Genomic DNA, 18982 nt, shown 5'->3' with positions numbered 1-18982 from the left:
TAAGAAAGTGGGATAAAGGATGATGAGTGAGGACCACCTCTGCTCTGTAGAGAAACAGGTTGGGAAGAAGCAGACAGCAGCACTTGATTCCCACTGCTGCCTCCTTACTCCCTCCAAGCTCTACCATGCACTTTCCAGTCTGACCCAGTCCCCCATACTCCTTTGACTGTGTGATCTCAGGAGTTCAGAAGCTGGGACCCTGAGGTGGAAACATCGTTCTGAGAGTAGAGGGATGTGCCTTCTTGTGTACCCCAGGAAGGTTTCCAGACTCTCTTCCCACAACCCCCTAGGTGGTTTTGTGCAAATCCTCAGTTAAAGAAATATATGATGATTTATCTAGATTAATTTTAAATTGATCATTTTAATCAATTCTTTCAAGCTTTAGTACACACTGAACTGAAAGACACTCCCTGTCCTGTTATTTAACTACATAAGACTAGAGAAACTAGGCGGACAGAACAGTAGCACAGAAGAATAGGACGACGGTATTTTAAAAGGCAAAACTCTCCCTTTTCAGAATACTGATGTGAAACGAAAAAAAAAAAATCCAACACATGAAGAAAGGTGAGGCAAATGAAACCTTTATACCCTTCACCAGCTCTATACACCGAGGCATCATCTTTCACTGTAGATGTATCTAAGTCCCTTTCTAACTCTTTATTGGATCATAGTTTTCTAACCCTTCTTAGAATGACATTGATCTTCATAATCTCCCATGACTGGATATACAACTGGTAGAGTATAAAGCACAGAAACATCCAATTGAAAGGATGGCCAAAAGCATGGCATATTTTCAATTCTCTTTTATTATGTAGCTCTAGAGGACTGTCAACTCAATTTTATCACAAATCTTGCTATAAAAGTTTCCAATACATGTTCAATTTTTGCAGTATCACAGCATTGTGCCAACATCTTGCATAATCAGTATAGTGGAGCCAGAGTGCTCTTGGAGAAGACAGTGCTATATTAACAGCTAAGATAACACTTAAAGGAAGGCAGCTTAGCTAGCAATAAACTTAGTGGTGCAGAGTGGCAAGCATGATCATCTACAGGATTACCAAACCTCCAGTTTTGCAGAAACTGCTACACGACTTACAGATCAGCAGCTGAACTCCTAGAGTCTGAAATATTTAAGTAAGGACAACAAAAAACAATTCCACTTTAAACAAACTAGACCACAATTTTCAGGAGGTCAGGGCAAGTACACAATAAATGGGGATATGACTAGAGCATAGGCACAACCATTACATCCAATTCCACTCATGGGGCAGAACCCTAGGTGAGTTCTAGACTGTGGACAAGAAAACATAGCAAGAGGCAAATCGAAAGGTTTTAAGACAGGAAGATTAAAGGGAGAAAGAAAGCAGCGATTGAGACTTTCAGGAGAAAGAAGGGTGGCAGAAGATAATCTTTAAGCCGGACATTTAACTGCTGTATGGGAATTACACATAGAAAACAGTGGAACGGTTCACTTGATACGAAGCAGCGGAAAACACTAGTTCTGAATACTAAGGAGACTGGAAGCAGTTAAACAGGGTCTCTGCCAGTCAACACACAGGAATGCTGCATTTTTGCAGGCACATTAAATGTTTCATTTCCTGAAATAGGCCCTCATTCTTTCCCCAGACATGGGTCAACTATGAAGCAGACAAATAAAGCCAAACCAAACTTATTCTTTAAAGACTCAATCTTAACACAACAGTTTGTAATTTTTGGAGACACTATTCCTAGTTTCTTCAGGAGGCAAACTAAAGGCTTGCCCGCATAACTAGCGGAACAGTGATTCTCATTTTACCACGTAATTACTGTGTGACACTTGCATACATACAACTGGCACTGTGGTAAGGCGTTCTGCCTTGCCAGAGTTCTCTTTGGGAGGGGGGGAATTTCAGAGGTTGGGGGTTTTTATTATTTATTTTGTATTTATTTATTTAAGATCAATGTGGTGCCAATCACCTCAGAAAAGACTCAGAGGAGCATTATTATCATTAACACCCAATTAACACTAAAAGCATACATTCAGAATACAGCTATAGCTTGGAAGAGTAAGATGAAAGTAAAAATCTTGACTTCGCAGCTTTTCTAGCAAGTGTATTTCACCCTGATTTCTTCCTGAGATCACGCTTGATAGCATCATCAAAAGCAAGTTTTTGGAATTCAAACCAAACAGTTAAAAACAACTGAATTCTTGCAATAAATTCTACTACTTCAGATGGAAGAAAATAAAAATATAACATTTAATGGGAATTTTGTCCTGGCATTACCAGCTTTCCTTCTAAGGGAAGGGAAACACATTTGTGCATTTGACAGGTTTGCCACCTAGAGCAAAAAAGAGCGTCTGCTCATCATCAGAGGACACCTATAGCGATTCAGTAATCTGCTGGTCCAGAAATTTGGAACCTTGCATTGGTCAAGAAGTTTGGAACTCGCTATGCATCCCCTGACCAAGAATTATGGCAAGAAGGAGGAGGGGGGAAAAAAGCAGATACAGCATGGAGATAATAACATAGACCTTAGAAGAGTCTGATCTGGAAATCATCTAGTCTGGCCACCTGCCACCACCATACATCACTCCATTTCACAGCTACCTCTATGCTGAACACAATCCACATGACTAATACATGCATGGAGAAACTATTGCTCTCGATTACTTTAACGTTAAAGCTTCTGGCTATATGCTGCTGTTATAGCTGTCTTCATTAATTAAGGATTGATTTTTTTTTCCCCTAATGAAAATGTCTCTAAAATGCTCAGTACACCTTTATCCTTGTGATCAACTAAAGATACCGCTCTTCAATTCTCTCATCTTAAACCATTTTCTCCAACACTAGGTCGTTGTCTCTTCTCTATGCTCTCCCGAAGTATTACGAATGCTGCATACAGAGGTAAAAATCATTTCCTCTACAAGGAGCGTACGTACGTCCTTTTCACACAGCCTTGAACTGGGAATTTGCAGGAAGCTGTTTGTCTGCTTTGACTACTTAATCTTTTCTGCCTTTTTAAGAAGACATAGCCCTGTTTTTGCATGAAGTGGGATTACACAGAAACTGACTCTCCTCCCTAATTTACAGTTCATTTATTTATTTATTTTTAAACAAAAGAACTTTGTATTCTCCCACCACAGATTCACATAACTAACACAAACTAAAGTATTCCTTGTGTTCCTGGTACTTATGCCCAGACTGGGAGGAGAGAAGGACTCAGAAATAGATCTGGCACCATATACAATAGTTAGAAGAGTTTCTCGGAATGGGAGAGGGAAAAATGGGACATTACTGTATTCCAACAATGTAAAAACTAAAGCTTCTACTGTACAAACCATAGTTCCAGTACACTAAAATCCAGATTTCCAGCATCATTTATGGAAGGTGATTGTCAAGAAAATGCAGTTCCATTCATGAAAGAAGCAAGAAACATGGATCTTTCATTGCTGATTTTTCCTATGTTCTGTAACTTAAAAATTGGTAGAAACCTGATCGCTGCATTAACTGTGTCTTCAGTGGTGCTTTTTGTTTTTTTTAAGGAGAAAGTTATATTTAAGCACAAAGACACACTGTACAGCTTTTCTGTCCTTTTCTTCCTCCTATAAAACTTCTCTAAAAGTAGCTTTAGTTTTTTCTAGGTTCAGTATTAAAAAGGTAAGTTACCTTTTTTAGTTTAATTTTTAGAAGCTATATTCAGCTTACAGATTTCTGTTCTATTTTGATGCATGAAACAGAGAACTGAACTAAAAATGGAAGACTAGTTATTATGCTATTTGTATGACCCTGAAAGCATTCAAGTACCAGATCAACTGGAATTCATATTTCTATTAAACCCACTGAAACGTGGAAATTCTACGCTTCCCCACCTTATAGACTGGAGCTGTAGCAAAAAAGGACTAAAGAAAAAAAAAATGAAAACAAAATACCCTCCACCTCTCCTACCAACTTCTGTGCTTACATGTGACTGTACTTTTAGGAACTCACTTTCCTGTATTTTCAAGTGGCCAACTCTTTTCTTAGGAACTTATTTTCACATACTTTTCACGTACTTTCAATGGCCTTCGAAAGAAGGTTAATTGTTCAAAACTTTCTGAAAGGTTACATTCTTTTCAGGTATCTCAGTAAGATCAAAACTTAAGTGCCTACAGTGATCATTTTAGGAAGGGAAGATTCTAGGCCAAAATTTTCTTCTGCCACAGAACTCTGCCTGAGAGTAAACCCATTTGCTCCAATGCTTTTATTACAGTTCAATTATCAGCACATCCCTTTTTAATCAGGAATAATTTGCATTCACAAAAGTATTTCAATAAAAATGTAACCCTTCAATATTACACATTAGAAGAAAGATACTATTTGAATAGCATACCATACTTCCAATTACAATGTAAGAGTGCCACCTCAGAGAGCTTAAAAAATAACTTTGTCACATGTAAAACATGAACCAGAAGAAGCAACCCAGATTTTTACTGCGTATTTAAACTTGTAAGGGATCACCTGAGCCAGATTCTGCAAAGCTTACGAGTTGACAAGTACAACACCCCAGTCGTCTGTAGGAAGAGGATCTGGGTGGGCTTTAACTCATACACAGTTCGCCTACCTTGTTTATTTTGTTTTCTACATATTACCCTATAAATTATTATAAACTAATCCACAACATGTGTTACATATTTATAAACAAGTTGAGTTAGCAAGGGAAATGCATCTATACTATTTAGATGATTGCGTGCTGTATGAAATTAAAATATTATGAAGCAGATAAACTTGTACTTTCTGCACAGGACAGAACTTTAAAAGTAAACAATCAAATTACTGAACTTAAAACTAAAACACCACCACCACCACCCCGATCTTAGATATATATTAACTTTTCTGCCGAGAACATAACATTCACCAGTTCACACAAAGCATCACAGAAATTTACCATAGCATTTAACAGAATAGTCTACGTCATTACAGATCAAGTTGTGGTTAATTTTACATTTGATTTTACGCATTTCAGATTTTAATAGTATGTTTATACATAAAATTGTTACAGCACATAGTATAACAAAAACATTATCCTGTCTCACTCCAAGACTTACTGGCTTTTAAGTCACTTTCCCTCCTCCTTGCCCAAAAATAAAATACCAGTGACAACTGCAGCAAACAATGACCTGGAAGACGGCCAGACTTCTAGTTCTATTTTTGTAAAGCGGAGGCCCGCTATAGACTGAAGCGTTCAGTATCAATTCTCATAACAAACTGGTGCCACCAGAAAGCAAGAGGTTTCTAAGCATCCTCAATTTCAGTTAACATACAAGCAAAATGGCCAACAGAACTTACTCACTCTTAATTCTCCAAGCGGAAAAATTTAACAGCTGCTTTACAGCAAAACAGTACAGAGGTTCAATGACATAGGGACAGTCTCTCGAATAGAAAAGCATGTCATTTAGAAAGGTTAAGTGGAAAACCTCCGGAACTAACTGGTGGCTCTGGCATCGTTAACAGACTGTCAAAGTGAAAGAGACCTGATAACAAACCACAATGTTTCAAATAGTGAGCTACAAATGCGAATCTATTAAACAAGGGCTTCACATTAGCCCTTACTGTTTCAGCTCATTATCAGCTATTTAACAAAAACAATTCAATTTTTTTAAAAAGGTAATTCTGTCAAAGAAAATATTCTTGAGGTTTTTGGTACTGAAAAAGGAACACACTTCAAGAAATCTTTTAATGGACTTCTATTTTGCATCAGATAAGTCTGAACTCCTGATCGCCACCATCTTTTATACACAAACGTACAAGAAAAAAAAAAATCACGAATGAATAAGCAGGTTAACAGCACTACCGAACATCACCTACATACAAACTGTTACAAATTTCAACGCCAGTGCTCCACAGGACCGAGCAGAAGCAGCTGACAGCTCTCCAAGATAACTGTTTCAGGTTGCTTGCAGACTCCGGAAGAGTTACGCTAGTAAACTTTTAAGAAATGCTCCCATAACAACTCACGCACGTTCCAGAACTTAAGCTTTTATTTAAGCAACTTCAAACACTTCCGTAGTGATGTACTTCTTTTCATTCCGAACTGCCACAAGCTAAACCCACGCAGACCTTTCCCTGGCACCCAAGCGGTCAGGGCCGCCCCTCTGTCCAGCCTGGGGCTTTGATCCGACTCCAGCCCTTACCCTTGCAAGCCAGCAGCTTGAGTGTAACGCTAGCCAAAATCCTAAAGCAAAGCAAGTCTTCCTCCTTCTCTCCTGGCCAAAACAGAACAGAATGGGCTCGGGGTTAAGTCAAGACTGACAGAACATCAAGGCTAGTTTCTTAAACTGCGCTCAACCCACAGTCACATCCATGAATTAAAGCCGTGACATGTCCTCTGCAGTTCAAATTACCAGGAAAGGAAAAAAAAAAAAAAATCTACAACTCTTGCCAAAAATAATACAGCTTTGCACATCCACATAAACTTCTGGAACAGTTCTCTCCAAAGAAAATTCCAGGCAGCTAGTTTTGCTGTAGCTTCTCACTCGGTCTCTAACAACCATAAAACATTTTTCATTTATTGTAGCATACAAGTGATACTATAATGAGTGATGTTCATGATGTGCAACACCAATGAATGCTATCCAGCTGAAGCATTAGGGCTGACTGCCAGTCAAATAGATTTCTTAAATTAAAATCCCTTTTAGACAAATGCAATCTCTGTTTAAATATATTGTTTAATATTAAACAATATATCAGAATGGATGTCCAATGCAGCCTGTTTCTGTCCAGTATAGCTCGACTTTTCCCTTTCAGAGATTGCTTACATGAGATGTTGAGCACTAACCAACCCCCAAGAATAACAAAACAAAATAAGAAAAAAGAACCCCACACTTCAAATACCCTTGTTCTCTTAGCATTACATTTTACAAGCATTCTCTCCATGGTTCCAGAGATACAGCAGTGTCTTTTTACGATATCAGATGCAAATAAAATAATCTGTGAGGAACAATATATTCCTTTTTCCTTTACTCTGGATTAACAGATTACAGGCGTGTAACTCTTAATCTACAAAAAAATGAAGAAGGGAAAAAAAAAGAAAAAAATTATCTTAAGAATTCAGCCCTAAAAGTTAATCTTAAACCAAATGTATTCCTTTGACTTGCTTGCACACAGTAAGATTACACAGAAATCACTAAATATTTAGGGGTTTTAGCTTTTTTTTTTTCCTAAATACATATATTTACAAATTCTAACTAAAACTACAAATTCAACAGGTAGCAGCAACATAGTTGATACTAAAACTAGAGCAAAACAAGAAGTCAATATTGTTAAGGTATGACGTTATGAAAGAGTCACATATCTAGCTGCCTTAATTATTTAGAGGGTTCTCAAAGCACTGCTTTAACAAAAGGACAAATCAAGCATGATTTGATGCTTGAAGGATTACTAGAACAAACTTTTATGAACTACCATTTTAAAACCATAGAATTTTAGTTTGATGTTTAAGTCTGATTAAACAGTGCAACACAGGTCATAAAGAACAATGCAATATTATTTCCATGTTATTTCCTCTTAATGATCCTAAATATTGCAATTAGCTGCTAATTCCCTGGGGACTGCTAAAATTGCAAATTTCTCTGGAAAAATCACAGGCTTCGTTCTGCAGGCAATACCTAATTCCATAAGGTACACTGTGTGCCTCCACTTCCACCTGCTAGAAAAAAATCTCAGTGATCACACCTGCACTAACTGCAGCTGGCAGCCTTCCTTACAGCAGGGCCTCGCTTCTGACAACGCTGAGCCACTGCCATACAGACCGCAAGGGAATCCCATCAGACGTTCCCACTCACGGGTGATACGCTCTAACCACCCCAGCAGCTCACAGTAAACAAAACTGTTACAGCCTTTCCAGCGTATAGAAACAAGACAGAAGAAGAGTTTGATAACAAGTCACATACTGACCAAGATAGCATTAGGGAACTGTATGCTACTGAAAGGTACTTCCCACAACTAAGAAGGAGGGAAAAAAAAAAAAGGGGGGGGGGGGGGGGGGGGATGAACACTTCCCTACAAGAAGAAACTAATACACCTCAAAAGAATAAAATCTCTTAAAGCAGATAGCTCCAGCTGTTTCAAGAAAAATACTGCAGCAGAAAAATAATGAAAAGCAGATTACCTTCACTCATAGACTGGTATATCCCAGGATATGACACTTCAATCTCTTTCTGATTTTTCTTAGCATTTCTTAGTGATAATAATATTTACTACTACTTGGAGGTCTTCTACAGGCTTTAACCTCTATTAAAAAAAAAAACAACTTAACACCTGTGACATGCATAAATTGGTCACATATTATATTTACTTATAATAAATAATTGAATCCTTTCTGATTTAGTCACCTGAATTTCACTGAATTTTTCTTGGTTCCTGAATTATGAAAAAGGCTGAATAGAGCCATACTGAAGCAGAGCAGAGAACCAGACAGAGACAGGACACCGGAATGCAGTGGCAAAGAACAGTCATCTACAAAAGAGTTTCAGCAAAAAAAATACAAATGCATTTCCCCCAGTATGCCTATAACTGATAGCTAGTCTAGCACTGAAGAGCTTCCCAAGCCAAATATCTTTTACTAAAACTTCAATATTGGTAGGCCTTAATAGACTTTATTTCCTAGTCTTTTTCATATATGTTTACATATTTTTCACTATCTGCCCCTACAGAAAGGGATTCCAAAGCTTTCAATGTCTTTTGACATTATAAGTTTTACTCTCAGCTGAGTCATTCCCATCTCTAAATCTTCTATACACTGACTATAGCAATAAGACTACTAAAGCTGCAATGATATTTGGTGTAATGTAACTAATTCGCATTTTTTACTAAATTTAAACTGAGTTCTCACCAATGACAAGATGCTTTTTCCTGAAATGATACAACTCACTGCATTCTAAGTTATCTTGTAAAAGGCATCTAAAGAATTCCATCTAATGCACACTACTTTTAATTTGTTAAAAATAAATGTCACTTGCCTTTGTGTTATCCATTCACTTAGCTTCATATTAGGTTCTCTGAAATTGTTCAGTCTCTTCTGGTCTTTACTAACCACCTTATACTATCTTAAATATTTTTAGGTGATGCCTGACTTGCACCATTGCCTTGCAGGATCCAACTGTCAATCTTTTACCATAACGAAATTTTTCAGATTTCTCCTCTTTGGCTAACAGACAACCAGCAGTCTACAATTCACAAGCACTCTGCCTCTTTTCATGACTATTCCATTATTTTAACTTACTGGAGAACTGCTGGTTTGGATGCCTTGATAAAATAGAGGGAAAATGAACTAGTACTCACTTTCCTCCCCTCAAGTCTTAACCATGAATCCAAGGCCATGCTTCCGTTTATTGTTGCTGAACCAAAGACCAAAAAATACAGAAAAAAAACCCCTAACTCTGGTCCAATACACCTTGCAGGCCTATGGAAAGGATTTTAAGTTTAAGAACAAGAGAAAAATTCTCTCCTTCTCCTGGATGTGAAACAGCAGAGAATTCTCCTCTGGGTAGTCTTTCAGTCTCCAACATGCAGGGGCTAAGAGCAACAAACAAGACAAATTATTTTTCATTGATAAAGATGCTGAACAGAGCTGAACTGAGATTTCCTCCTTTCTCCCCTCAGATAGTCTGTCGGCAATAGCTAGCTTGGCTCCCCTGAGCACATGGAAACATGTCAATTATTATGCTGGGGGAGCTATCACTGAAGAAAAAAGGTAAACAGGAAAATGCAGCACTACGTTGCTCAAGCTGCAGGATGGTGCCTGCATGCGAAGCCACCTCAGGCAGCAGTCTGTCTTATGTGGGCACATTATTTTTTTAATCTGGTCCTGCAGCCTAGTCAACAAAACAATAGAAGAAAGGGTATAGAGCTTATGCTTTGAAAGCCAGTTTAGGGAGCACAGAAGTCTAAGGAATAAAGCAAGGAGGTGATCGCAGCAGAAGACAAACTTCACGTAATCTGCTACATACTTCTCTTGCACTACAGTAGGAATATGTAGAGAAATATCCTACTCCCCCTGCCCCAGAAAAAGACCTCATTTTTGTACCTCATGCATCTAAGAATACCTGGATAATGACAAAATCTTGGAGATGCATCCAAGACAGACAAGCCGAAGAGTACTGTTACACCTTTCCCTACTTCCCACAGTCACACGTACTCTCCCAAACTTGGAGAAAGGATATGTGGGACTTGTGCTTCAACAGCTGAGATACACGCATGTGTGGGGGAGAAAAGGGGAATGGCTGTCACATGAAAACATGCCCCAGCAGATTTAGTCTGTCTTACAGCCAGTAAGCAGAAACCTTAGATTAGATAAGAACGTCTGCTTGACACAGAGCTCACGGCTTGCATCTTACAGAATGCATGCCAAGTATTAATAAAGCTGAAGGAAAATTTTGTAAATAAAAGACAAGCAACAGAAATATCAAATCTAGAACAGACCAGATCAAAATCATGGAGATTGTTTTGCAGACTAAAGCAAAACTAGAAATATTCAACATACTTTAGCCAGGAAACCTAAATAGAGAGAGGTACTTAGTTTCTCTATAATGCTCTTTCCTCTGAAGTTTCAACTGATGAAGTAGCTAAAAATAAATATAAATCAACATAAAGCAAGTCACAACAGGCTCAGTACAGCTAGTTAAGAAGAGTGGTAACATTCTACGTGAGGCAAGAGGATACATCTACTGAAGTGTCTTGGATAGCTGGCTAACCAACTATTCTCCATTTCAAAAGTCTAAATAATTATTATGTTGCAGAAAATAACTCATGCAGCAGCAGATGCTGCCATATGGGAACACTTATTCCTTCAAACACCAATACAAAAGAAAAAAGGGAGCAATAACCATGTTCCTTTGAAAGGAAAGAATCCAGCTTTGGAGGCCAAGGACAAGGTACTTAAATACCTCCACACTGTGGGCAGAACCCAAAATAATCCCTTCAGTACTCAGTGCTAGATACGGAATGCAGTTGCCCTTGACCCAGCCCTGCTCACATGCTGATAAACTGTCAGAAGCAACACATGCATTTACAGAACTGAAGGGCCCAAAAGACGCTCCGGAGCAAACTTCTTTTTTCAAGGACAGCTTGACGACAACGACTTAGATTTTTACAAACACGCGCAACTAATAGATATTTTGGAATTGTTAACTCTGGTTTTTTTCCACTGTTTTCTCATTAGGCAATTATTCCACATAATGACAATTTCTAATTCACTGGTCAGGTTAAACAGCTGTTCACACGGAACTGCAGCAGTACTTAAGTGCTTATGTTCCCTCCTTGACCAACTGGCAAACCAAAAGTGTTTTCAGACTAGCTGTATGGATGCTCATCCACATCTGCTCTGGTGAGCACTTATTGTTGTAGCTCTTACCTTGAAAACACACGCGAACACAAGCCGTCACCACCAGCACTTAGGGGAAACGGGCTGGGGAGCCACAGGCACCATTACCGCGCACCAGCCACTTCCACCCGCGCGTACGGACTGCGCGGCGCGGGTGCGGCTCCGGAGGGCAGCTCACGGGGGAGCACGCCGGCTTTCGCCTCCATCCGCTGCTGCCAAATGAATCCCACCCTCAAGCGCGGCGGAAAGGCACGCGCCCCGGCGCCGCAGCGGGGAGCAGGCACCCCCCGCCGCGCCCGCCGCCTCCGGCGGCCCCCGGCACGCAGCTGAAGCCTCGCCGCCGCCGGCCCCGCGATGCCGGGCGCGGGGCCCCCCCTCCGGCCGCCGTGCCGGGGCGAGGCTGGGCCGGGCGGGCTCCCGCGCCGGAGCAGAGCCCCGAGCCCGTCTCCCGCCCCGGCGCCCAGCCGGTCCCTCCAAGTTCCCGGTGCCTCCTACGCCGGGACTCGGGGCCGGTGGCCCGCGGGCCGTGGCCCCCCGCTGACCCAACCCCTCCCTCCCGGCCGCCTCACCGATGAGGACGCGCAGGTGCTTGAGGCGGGTGAGCGGGTCCTTGCGGGTGTCCAGCACCTTCTGCGTGGATTTCCGCACGTCCCCGTGCGGCTTCTTGGAGAACATCCCGCCGGGCCCGGCCCCGGCGCCGCGCTCCAGAGGCGGACAGCGGCCTCCGGATCCGCCCGCACCGGGGCCCCTACACAGCCAGCGGCGGCAGCGCCGCCGCCTCCTCCTGCCTCCCACTCCGATGCGGCGCGGGCGGCGGGGCGCGGCGCGGAGCCAACTCCCCGCGGGCCCGGGGGGGGCCGGGCCGGGCCTAGACTCCCCCTTCCTCCTTCCCTCCTTCTCCTCCCGCTGCTTCACGACAGCCGTCAGGTGCGACCCCAGGCGTCCCTATGGCAACCGCGCCGTGACGTCACGGCCGGCGCTCCCCAGCGCACCTCCGAGGCGCGGCGGGCGGGCGGACGGAGGGACGGAGGGATAGACAGACGGACGGGGCTCCGCCCGCCCGCTCGCAAGCCTGGGCGAGGCAGCGCCCCGGTGGGGAGCTGCGTCTGCCGGGGCTTTCACGGGTCTCCTTGGGAGAGGATGGAGCGCAGGCACCGGGCAGGACAGTCCGGCGCTCGCTGCAGGATCCTCTGTGCAGCTCGGCCACAGCAGCTGCTGCCGGAGACTGTACTCAGGCTATTTGTCAGCAACATATAAAGTTATCCCGTTATACAGCTACTTCTGGCTATACAGAGACACAGAAGTGCAGTGAGGTAGGGGGGGAATCCCGGGGGGAATAAGGAAATAAAACCCAGGCGGGGACCACGTTCGCCCAGGCAGTGACTCCAAACCTTTCCTCAAGCCCCAGTTGTGCAACGGGCAACGATGCCTCTTGCAGTTCCTCTTTCCACGCTGGTCCTCGAAGTGCTGCAACTCCTCGCCCCGAGCTCCTGCCCAGAGTCGCTTCTGCCCGGTTTCACTGCCCGTGCCTTTGCCTGCCGCGCTGGCATCGACGCTGACCCATCAGACGTGGCTGGGTCCAGCGCGATGGTCTGGGGCGTCCTCGTTTCTTCTGCGCTGCGCTCCTATGGACAATGGTGCCCACGGTGCTCCTACAGCAAAACCAGAAACAGGCTCGAGAGACCGCGTTTGTCCCACGCACAGCCTCACCAGAGAGGCCCGCAACAACAGCCAGGGATATGCGTGGGGCGCGGCGTTAACTCTGCTGCTGAGGGCTGAACTGAAAAAGCCCAAAGTTTCTCCTAAAAGCCTGACATCGGTTCACAATCACTAAATTTATGAAATAGAGAATTCTTGGACTTTTCAATAGACATCTGCTGTTGTATCATTTAAGACTCGTGATTTCCAGCGCCTCTTTGCTTGGACGTTTTTAAATATTCCCTGGTGCTCGGTTTTGCATTGAGGAAATCCAGTTCCTGCAGCTAAGAGTCTGATGACAGCAGCTGGAGTTTTTAGTATGGGCAATATTTAACTGTTTCAGACATGTTATAAAATCGTAAGAGTTGTCAACATTTACATACCTGCTACATAAATAACATAACCTGAGTATTTAAATGCGTGACCAATAACAGTTAATGTTACGAGCGTTAGGGCAGTGGGATTTAGTCAGCAGGGCATCAGTGAGGTAGTCAGCGTCATCTGCCTGCCTATGTGGTCTGCCCCAAAGCATCTCATATTCTACCATCTCTGTAAATGACATCTGAAGATTAGCAGTATTACAATAATTTCTTTTATCATAATGCATTACATTTTAGCTCTGTAAGATCTGACGATGATACATTGATTTATCTGCTTTGTTTTCTAAATTTCATGAATTCTAAGTACATTTTTTTATTTTGCCAGTCTTTAAAAACCGTATTGGCTTTGGAGAATTTGCTTGCTTTTCTGATAATTTTTAGGTCTTTAACTCAAGACAGAGCTTAAAGATAATAAACAGAGTAAGCCATCACCAAAATATTAAATGAAAGGAGGGGGTGGTGTTAACCAAGGTAATGACGGCTTCTACCGGGAGCCTCCTGGCGCAGAGCACACCAGGCAGGAAGGGCATGTTCCAAACACAGCGAACGCCGTGATCTTGCAAAGGCTTGACTGTGAAGCATGTGACTTCGACGCCTTTGATTATGCATAGAGGACAAGGTTAGAAAATAGCAGGATTAGTTAGGGAGGGGTTAGGTTCTGCTGCATTCCAGGCGGCTATTACTATACCTATTCTTTGCATTTCCACTTTAAAGAAAGAACTCTTCAAATATCTTTGTCCAGCCGTGAGGGGACCCCCCATGACTAAGTTTAACTGAACTTTTAAAGGAGTAGTGTAGACAATTAAGTGCTGCAGAACTTCTTTTCCCTTCTTTTAACTCTACAGGGCCCCACAGGGCAAGTCAAAGTAGTGAGGGCAACTGGGTCACACTCATACTATCAATTAACTTCTCACAGTTCATCTAGCATTTATGATTTCCAAAGAAATTAGCCACATACTTAAAAAAATACGAGTATTTTTTGATATATCAACAGTTCACATTTCAAAGGGATAGAATATGTTTTAGATTCTTGCATCCACCCCCAGAAATCCAAGTTTCTGGAACCACTGCTTTACTAATATTTACACCACATTAAGGTATATGATTAAAAGTGAGTTAAAATTATTCAGAATTTCACTAAGTATTTCCCTTCTTTCAGGTAGCTAGCATGAGTCTTAAACTTGACCCCTCAGAGGTGCATGCTTATATTCCACTGAAGAGCTATTTGCCCGCGTGGTCCTTCAAGAGAAAACAATAAATTTAAAAGAATTTTTAAAACACATTCCACTGCTTCTCATCTCTGTATTTAGCTCAACAGCTGATGCCTTTGAGGCTTTTCTCTAAGTACTCCTATTTCTACTTTTCTATACCACCCTCCACAGTTTCCTTCCTATGGGGGTTGTCTTGCTTTTGAGAAAGACACCTCTCTAAATTGCACCCTGGGCGTTAGGATGGTGTGTTGTAATCCTCTGGGTGTACAGCATTGCCTGTGCTATAGTATTCCTATTTGGAAACCATCCCAAGTAACAAATTTTTACTTAATTTAATTGGCAACTATTTAATTTGAGAAAAGACCCCAAAACTTAGATATTTAAGGCTTGAACAGTCAAAATCAGGGTTCTGTACAGTTTAGTACTCTAGTGTAACATATTGATACTGGGGATGTTGGCCACTGTGACCTAAGCAGTCAGGTATCAGGATCCCGTAAGACATTTCTAATATGAGAATAATGGAACAGCTAGCTGTTCCTTCGACAAAATCCTGTTCCTGTGCAAAAAAAGCACAATTTCCCATTTAATTTCCACAACCCCGTATCTCACAGATGAAATGTGGATTCTATATGCTTCTGTAATTAAGGGAAAGAACTCTCCATGAGCTTATACTCTCCTGAGCAACCAATTCTTGCTTTATGGTGCTTTTTTTTTTTTGTTAAGCAGTGTATCAGCATTAATAACTTTGCATGAGCATCTGGTACAAAGTCAGAAGACCGCAGTCTTTCCAACCACCAAAGATCCCAAGCTTGAATAAATTTTTCCATGAGCTACAGAATTAACGAAGCCAGATTTCCTCTGAATTTGTACTCTAACCACTGAATGCCCTGAGTCATCTCCTTCCACAACCATAAACCTTCCTTTGCTTTGTCCTCCCCTACCTATTTGAGATGGGCAAGAGGCCCGACTGCAGTTAAGTCTTAACTACGTGTATACAGGTTGGTGAGCTGACTGCTGTCCCTTGGAAGGGTAAAAGCTAAATTACACATTTCCCTCTGTGGGACATTAATAGGGGTTCTTTGTTCCAGATACCGTTTCACAAAACATGCAGAAACTTGGTATCTTTGTAACACTTGTGCTCTCATGTAAAATTCAATCTAGACGATGGCTTCAAAAGTAGCAGGGAGAGTGCAAGTGAAGAAAAACCCAAACCAAAACCAACCCAACAATTATTACCTAAGGTTTGTTTCCTTAGCACGCTAGGAGTATGTCAGCCATGCTCAAAGAACAGAAGGGATATATGGCCTGTCATGACGAGAAACTTAAATACACGTGAAAGTTATTTTCAACCAATGTAACCATTACTAATTCCTGTCCAGCAGCTTGCCAGAGAATTTAGACTTTTGCTGTGCAAAGTCACCTCCAACTCACAATGTTTGAGTTCTAATGTAAGCACTAGCACCCATATCTGATATGAAAGAGGTTTTGAAATGTGAATACACTGATACAGTGGCAGTTACAACAACTTTCTTTTTAACTGAAAGTGCTCAAACACTCTGTCAACCACTGAGATGTTTTCTTTTTCTTCCCCAACTTATGAAATAGTTTTGCAATATTGACAAACCCACAAAAGAACTTCCAGAAGAGAAAAGCCGTGCAGAAACTGCATGTCTGCCAACCTCTATGGGACAGCCAATTTTGCAGATATTATTTCCTTTTTATCAAAGGAAATATTTTGCCCCCGATCTCTCCCCTTATCTCACCTGCAAGAGTAAGCCAGGTCTTTTAGAAATAAGTCATATATCTTTGAGTTTCTTTTGATTAGTAGTTTTAAGCTTACTTTACACCATTTGCAGCATATACCAGACTATCTTGCCTAGATAACATACAAGCTGAGGGAGGAACATGATCCAATAGCCTTCAAACATAGCTACTAGCTTGCACACCATGACTGCTACTTTAAGTTGCTGCTGACCTTGTCCTGCAGGGAAAATAGTCTTTTCAGTGTTGTTGTGACCCACCTCCTAATATTGCACTTTGAAACTGAAGGTGAAGAATCAGATTTAATTTGATAGAGCATCCATTTCTTTGTGATACTGGATAAAAATTATTTCAAGTGACATAATTTGGTTTGCCAGAGTTCACAAACACCTCAGTGCTATCACTTCTTTCTTAACCCATACTACAGGTGAGGCCCAAGAACTGACTAAAACCTCGCATGTATCTTCCAGATAAATTTCTCTCATGATTCTTTTTTCATCGTTAATACTGATAGAGCTGGCTAATATGTTGATGTCCTGTCCCCTTTGGAGGACCTCGCCCTCCCCCCCCCCTCATTCAAACTTGTGATGACCAGTCCAAGACAAACTGCATCTTCAAACTGGGAGAAACTCCTAATGAGAAGATGTTTCAAACTCATTAAGATGTAGTGCACTATATTGGATCAAACACAGCAAAAGCTCTTTCGTCCCCGCTTCTCCTTGAAGGTTTCATCTATACCTGTATCCTACTGACTCACATTATAGATCTTTGGCTTCTCTCTTTACAATCATATTCTTGTCAAATATTCAGTTACTATGCAGTTACTCACCACAACAAAAGCTGGCAATCGGGTTGATAATCAGAAAGCTAGCGACTGCTTTTCAGATTCTAGAGTGATGCATGTTTCCACTCACTGTCCAACCTATTAACCTAACTGCCTGGTCTACCTCTAAACCATGGCCCTAAGCACCACATCCACACGTTTTTTGAATACTTCCAGGGCCTGTGATTGCACCACTTCCCTGGGCAGTCTGTTCCAATGCCTAACCACTCTCTCCGTGAAGAAATTTTTCCTAATATCTAATCTAAATCTCCCCTGGCACAACTTGAGCCCATTTCGTCTTGTTCTATCATTTGTTACTGGGGAGGAGAGACCGACCCCCACCTCGCTACAACCTCCTTTCAGGTAGTTGTAGAGAGCGATAAGGTCTCCCCTCAGCCTCCTCCAGACTAAACAACCCCAGCTCCCTCAGCCGCTCCTCATGAGACTTGTGCTCCAGACCCTTCACCACCTTCGTTGCCCTTCTTCGGACACGCTCTAGCACCTCGATGTCCTTCTTGTAGTGAGGGCCCCAAAACTGAACACGGTATTTGAGGTGTGGAATTATAAGCTGCCACTAGCACTATGCCACCATATACAGCTCCTGGAAACACCCTTTTCTTAGCTTTTCTATTAGCTTTTCTCTTAGCTTTTCTAGCACTCCATTTGGACGGTCAGGTTAACTTCAACTAGTACCTTTTTTTTTTTCTGCTCAAGATAGGAGATGTTTGTATTGCTTTAGCTGGGTAATCCCCCCTCTCCTGGCTACAAGCAGAAGGAGCATGTAAAATTGTGTATTACTAAAAAATATTTCTGGCTGAATTCCCCATCCTGGTTGCTGATTTCCACTGTGGCATGGGAACTTTGATTTCCTTTTGGGGCTTATTTTTAGCTCCCTTAGACCTAGTTCCAACTGTTTGGACAGGAAATTACAATCAGGCCAAAGGTTTCCTGATTTCCTGCCATTTCTTTCCCTGCAACTGTTTCCAATCGTTTTTTCTAGCCCAGAGCATTTGATTTCTAGTCTTTTTATCTTGCTAGTCCAAAATGCAACACTTGAATTCAGGTTTGTTAGACGTTTTTTATTTCTGGTTTCTTTTTGTCAAGTCCCTACGTCTCTCTTAAGAGAAATTTCAGATCCAGTTTGTGAAATTCACTGGTTTCCTTTGGGGACATATCCAGCTCTCCTTTCAGGACTTCTCCTAACTCCTTTCAGCCGTCTGAGTATCAGACATCACTACTAACACTTTTGCCACGTTAGCTCAAAGGAATACCAGCTTAAAAAACAGTTCTTTGGTAACCGCCTCTCTTAAGTTTTTAAAACGATATGAACCAGCACTCGGCCAGATTTTGGGGTCCCGCAAGTTGTTGTTTCCAAACAGGGAAAAACCTCAGGACGAGGTCAGTTGCTGTTGCACTCTTAAAGGACCAGCCACATTGACAACAGCCCGGCCCGGCCGCGCTGCCCCGCCCGCCAGCGCGGAGCATGCGCGGGGCGCGGAGCATGCGCGGCCGCGGCCACCCCCGCCCGCCGCCCCCTGGGCCCGCAGCCCCGTCCCCCGGCGTAGCCCTGCGCGGCGGGGAGCGGGGCCGCGGGCAGCGGGAGGGGAGACCCTGGGAGAGGCCCGACGGAGCGCTGGGGGGAGCGGAGGAAGGGGAAAGAAACGCGACTGCAGCTGCCTGCTGCTGCGGATCTAGGAAAGGACTCGTCCCTGGGCGCGCTGCAGTTGTTTTGGAAATCATAGGTGTCTCCAATCGTACACTTCAAATTG

General features: G+C 42.5%; 1 protein-coding gene across 6 annotated transcripts in view; it reads right to left on the bottom strand.

Moving 5' to 3' along the window:
• The window catches only part of RALGAPA1 (Ral GTPase activating protein catalytic subunit alpha 1), a 138336-nt gene extending 126100 nt beyond the window's left edge, over window positions 1–12236 (bottom strand). For all 6 annotated transcript variants that reach the window (XM_082318766.1, XM_082318768.1, XM_082318772.1 and 3 more), the window contains exon 1: window positions 11910–12236. In XM_082318766.1, the coding sequence (XP_082174892.1) occupies window positions 11910–12015 (106 nt within the window). In that variant the 5' untranslated portion in view covers window positions 12016–12236. The remainder of the gene's footprint in view (window positions 1–11909) is intronic.
• Window positions 12237–18982: the final 6746 nt, after the last annotated feature.

The sequence above is a fragment of the Platalea leucorodia genome, assembly GCF_965183815.1.
Source record: "Platalea leucorodia genome assembly, chromosome: 7".
In the NCBI taxonomy this organism is placed as follows: domain Eukaryota; kingdom Metazoa; phylum Chordata; class Aves; order Pelecaniformes; family Threskiornithidae; genus Platalea; species Platalea leucorodia.
Note: the sequence above shows the minus strand (reverse complement) of the source record. Positions and strands in the feature narration are given on the sequence as shown.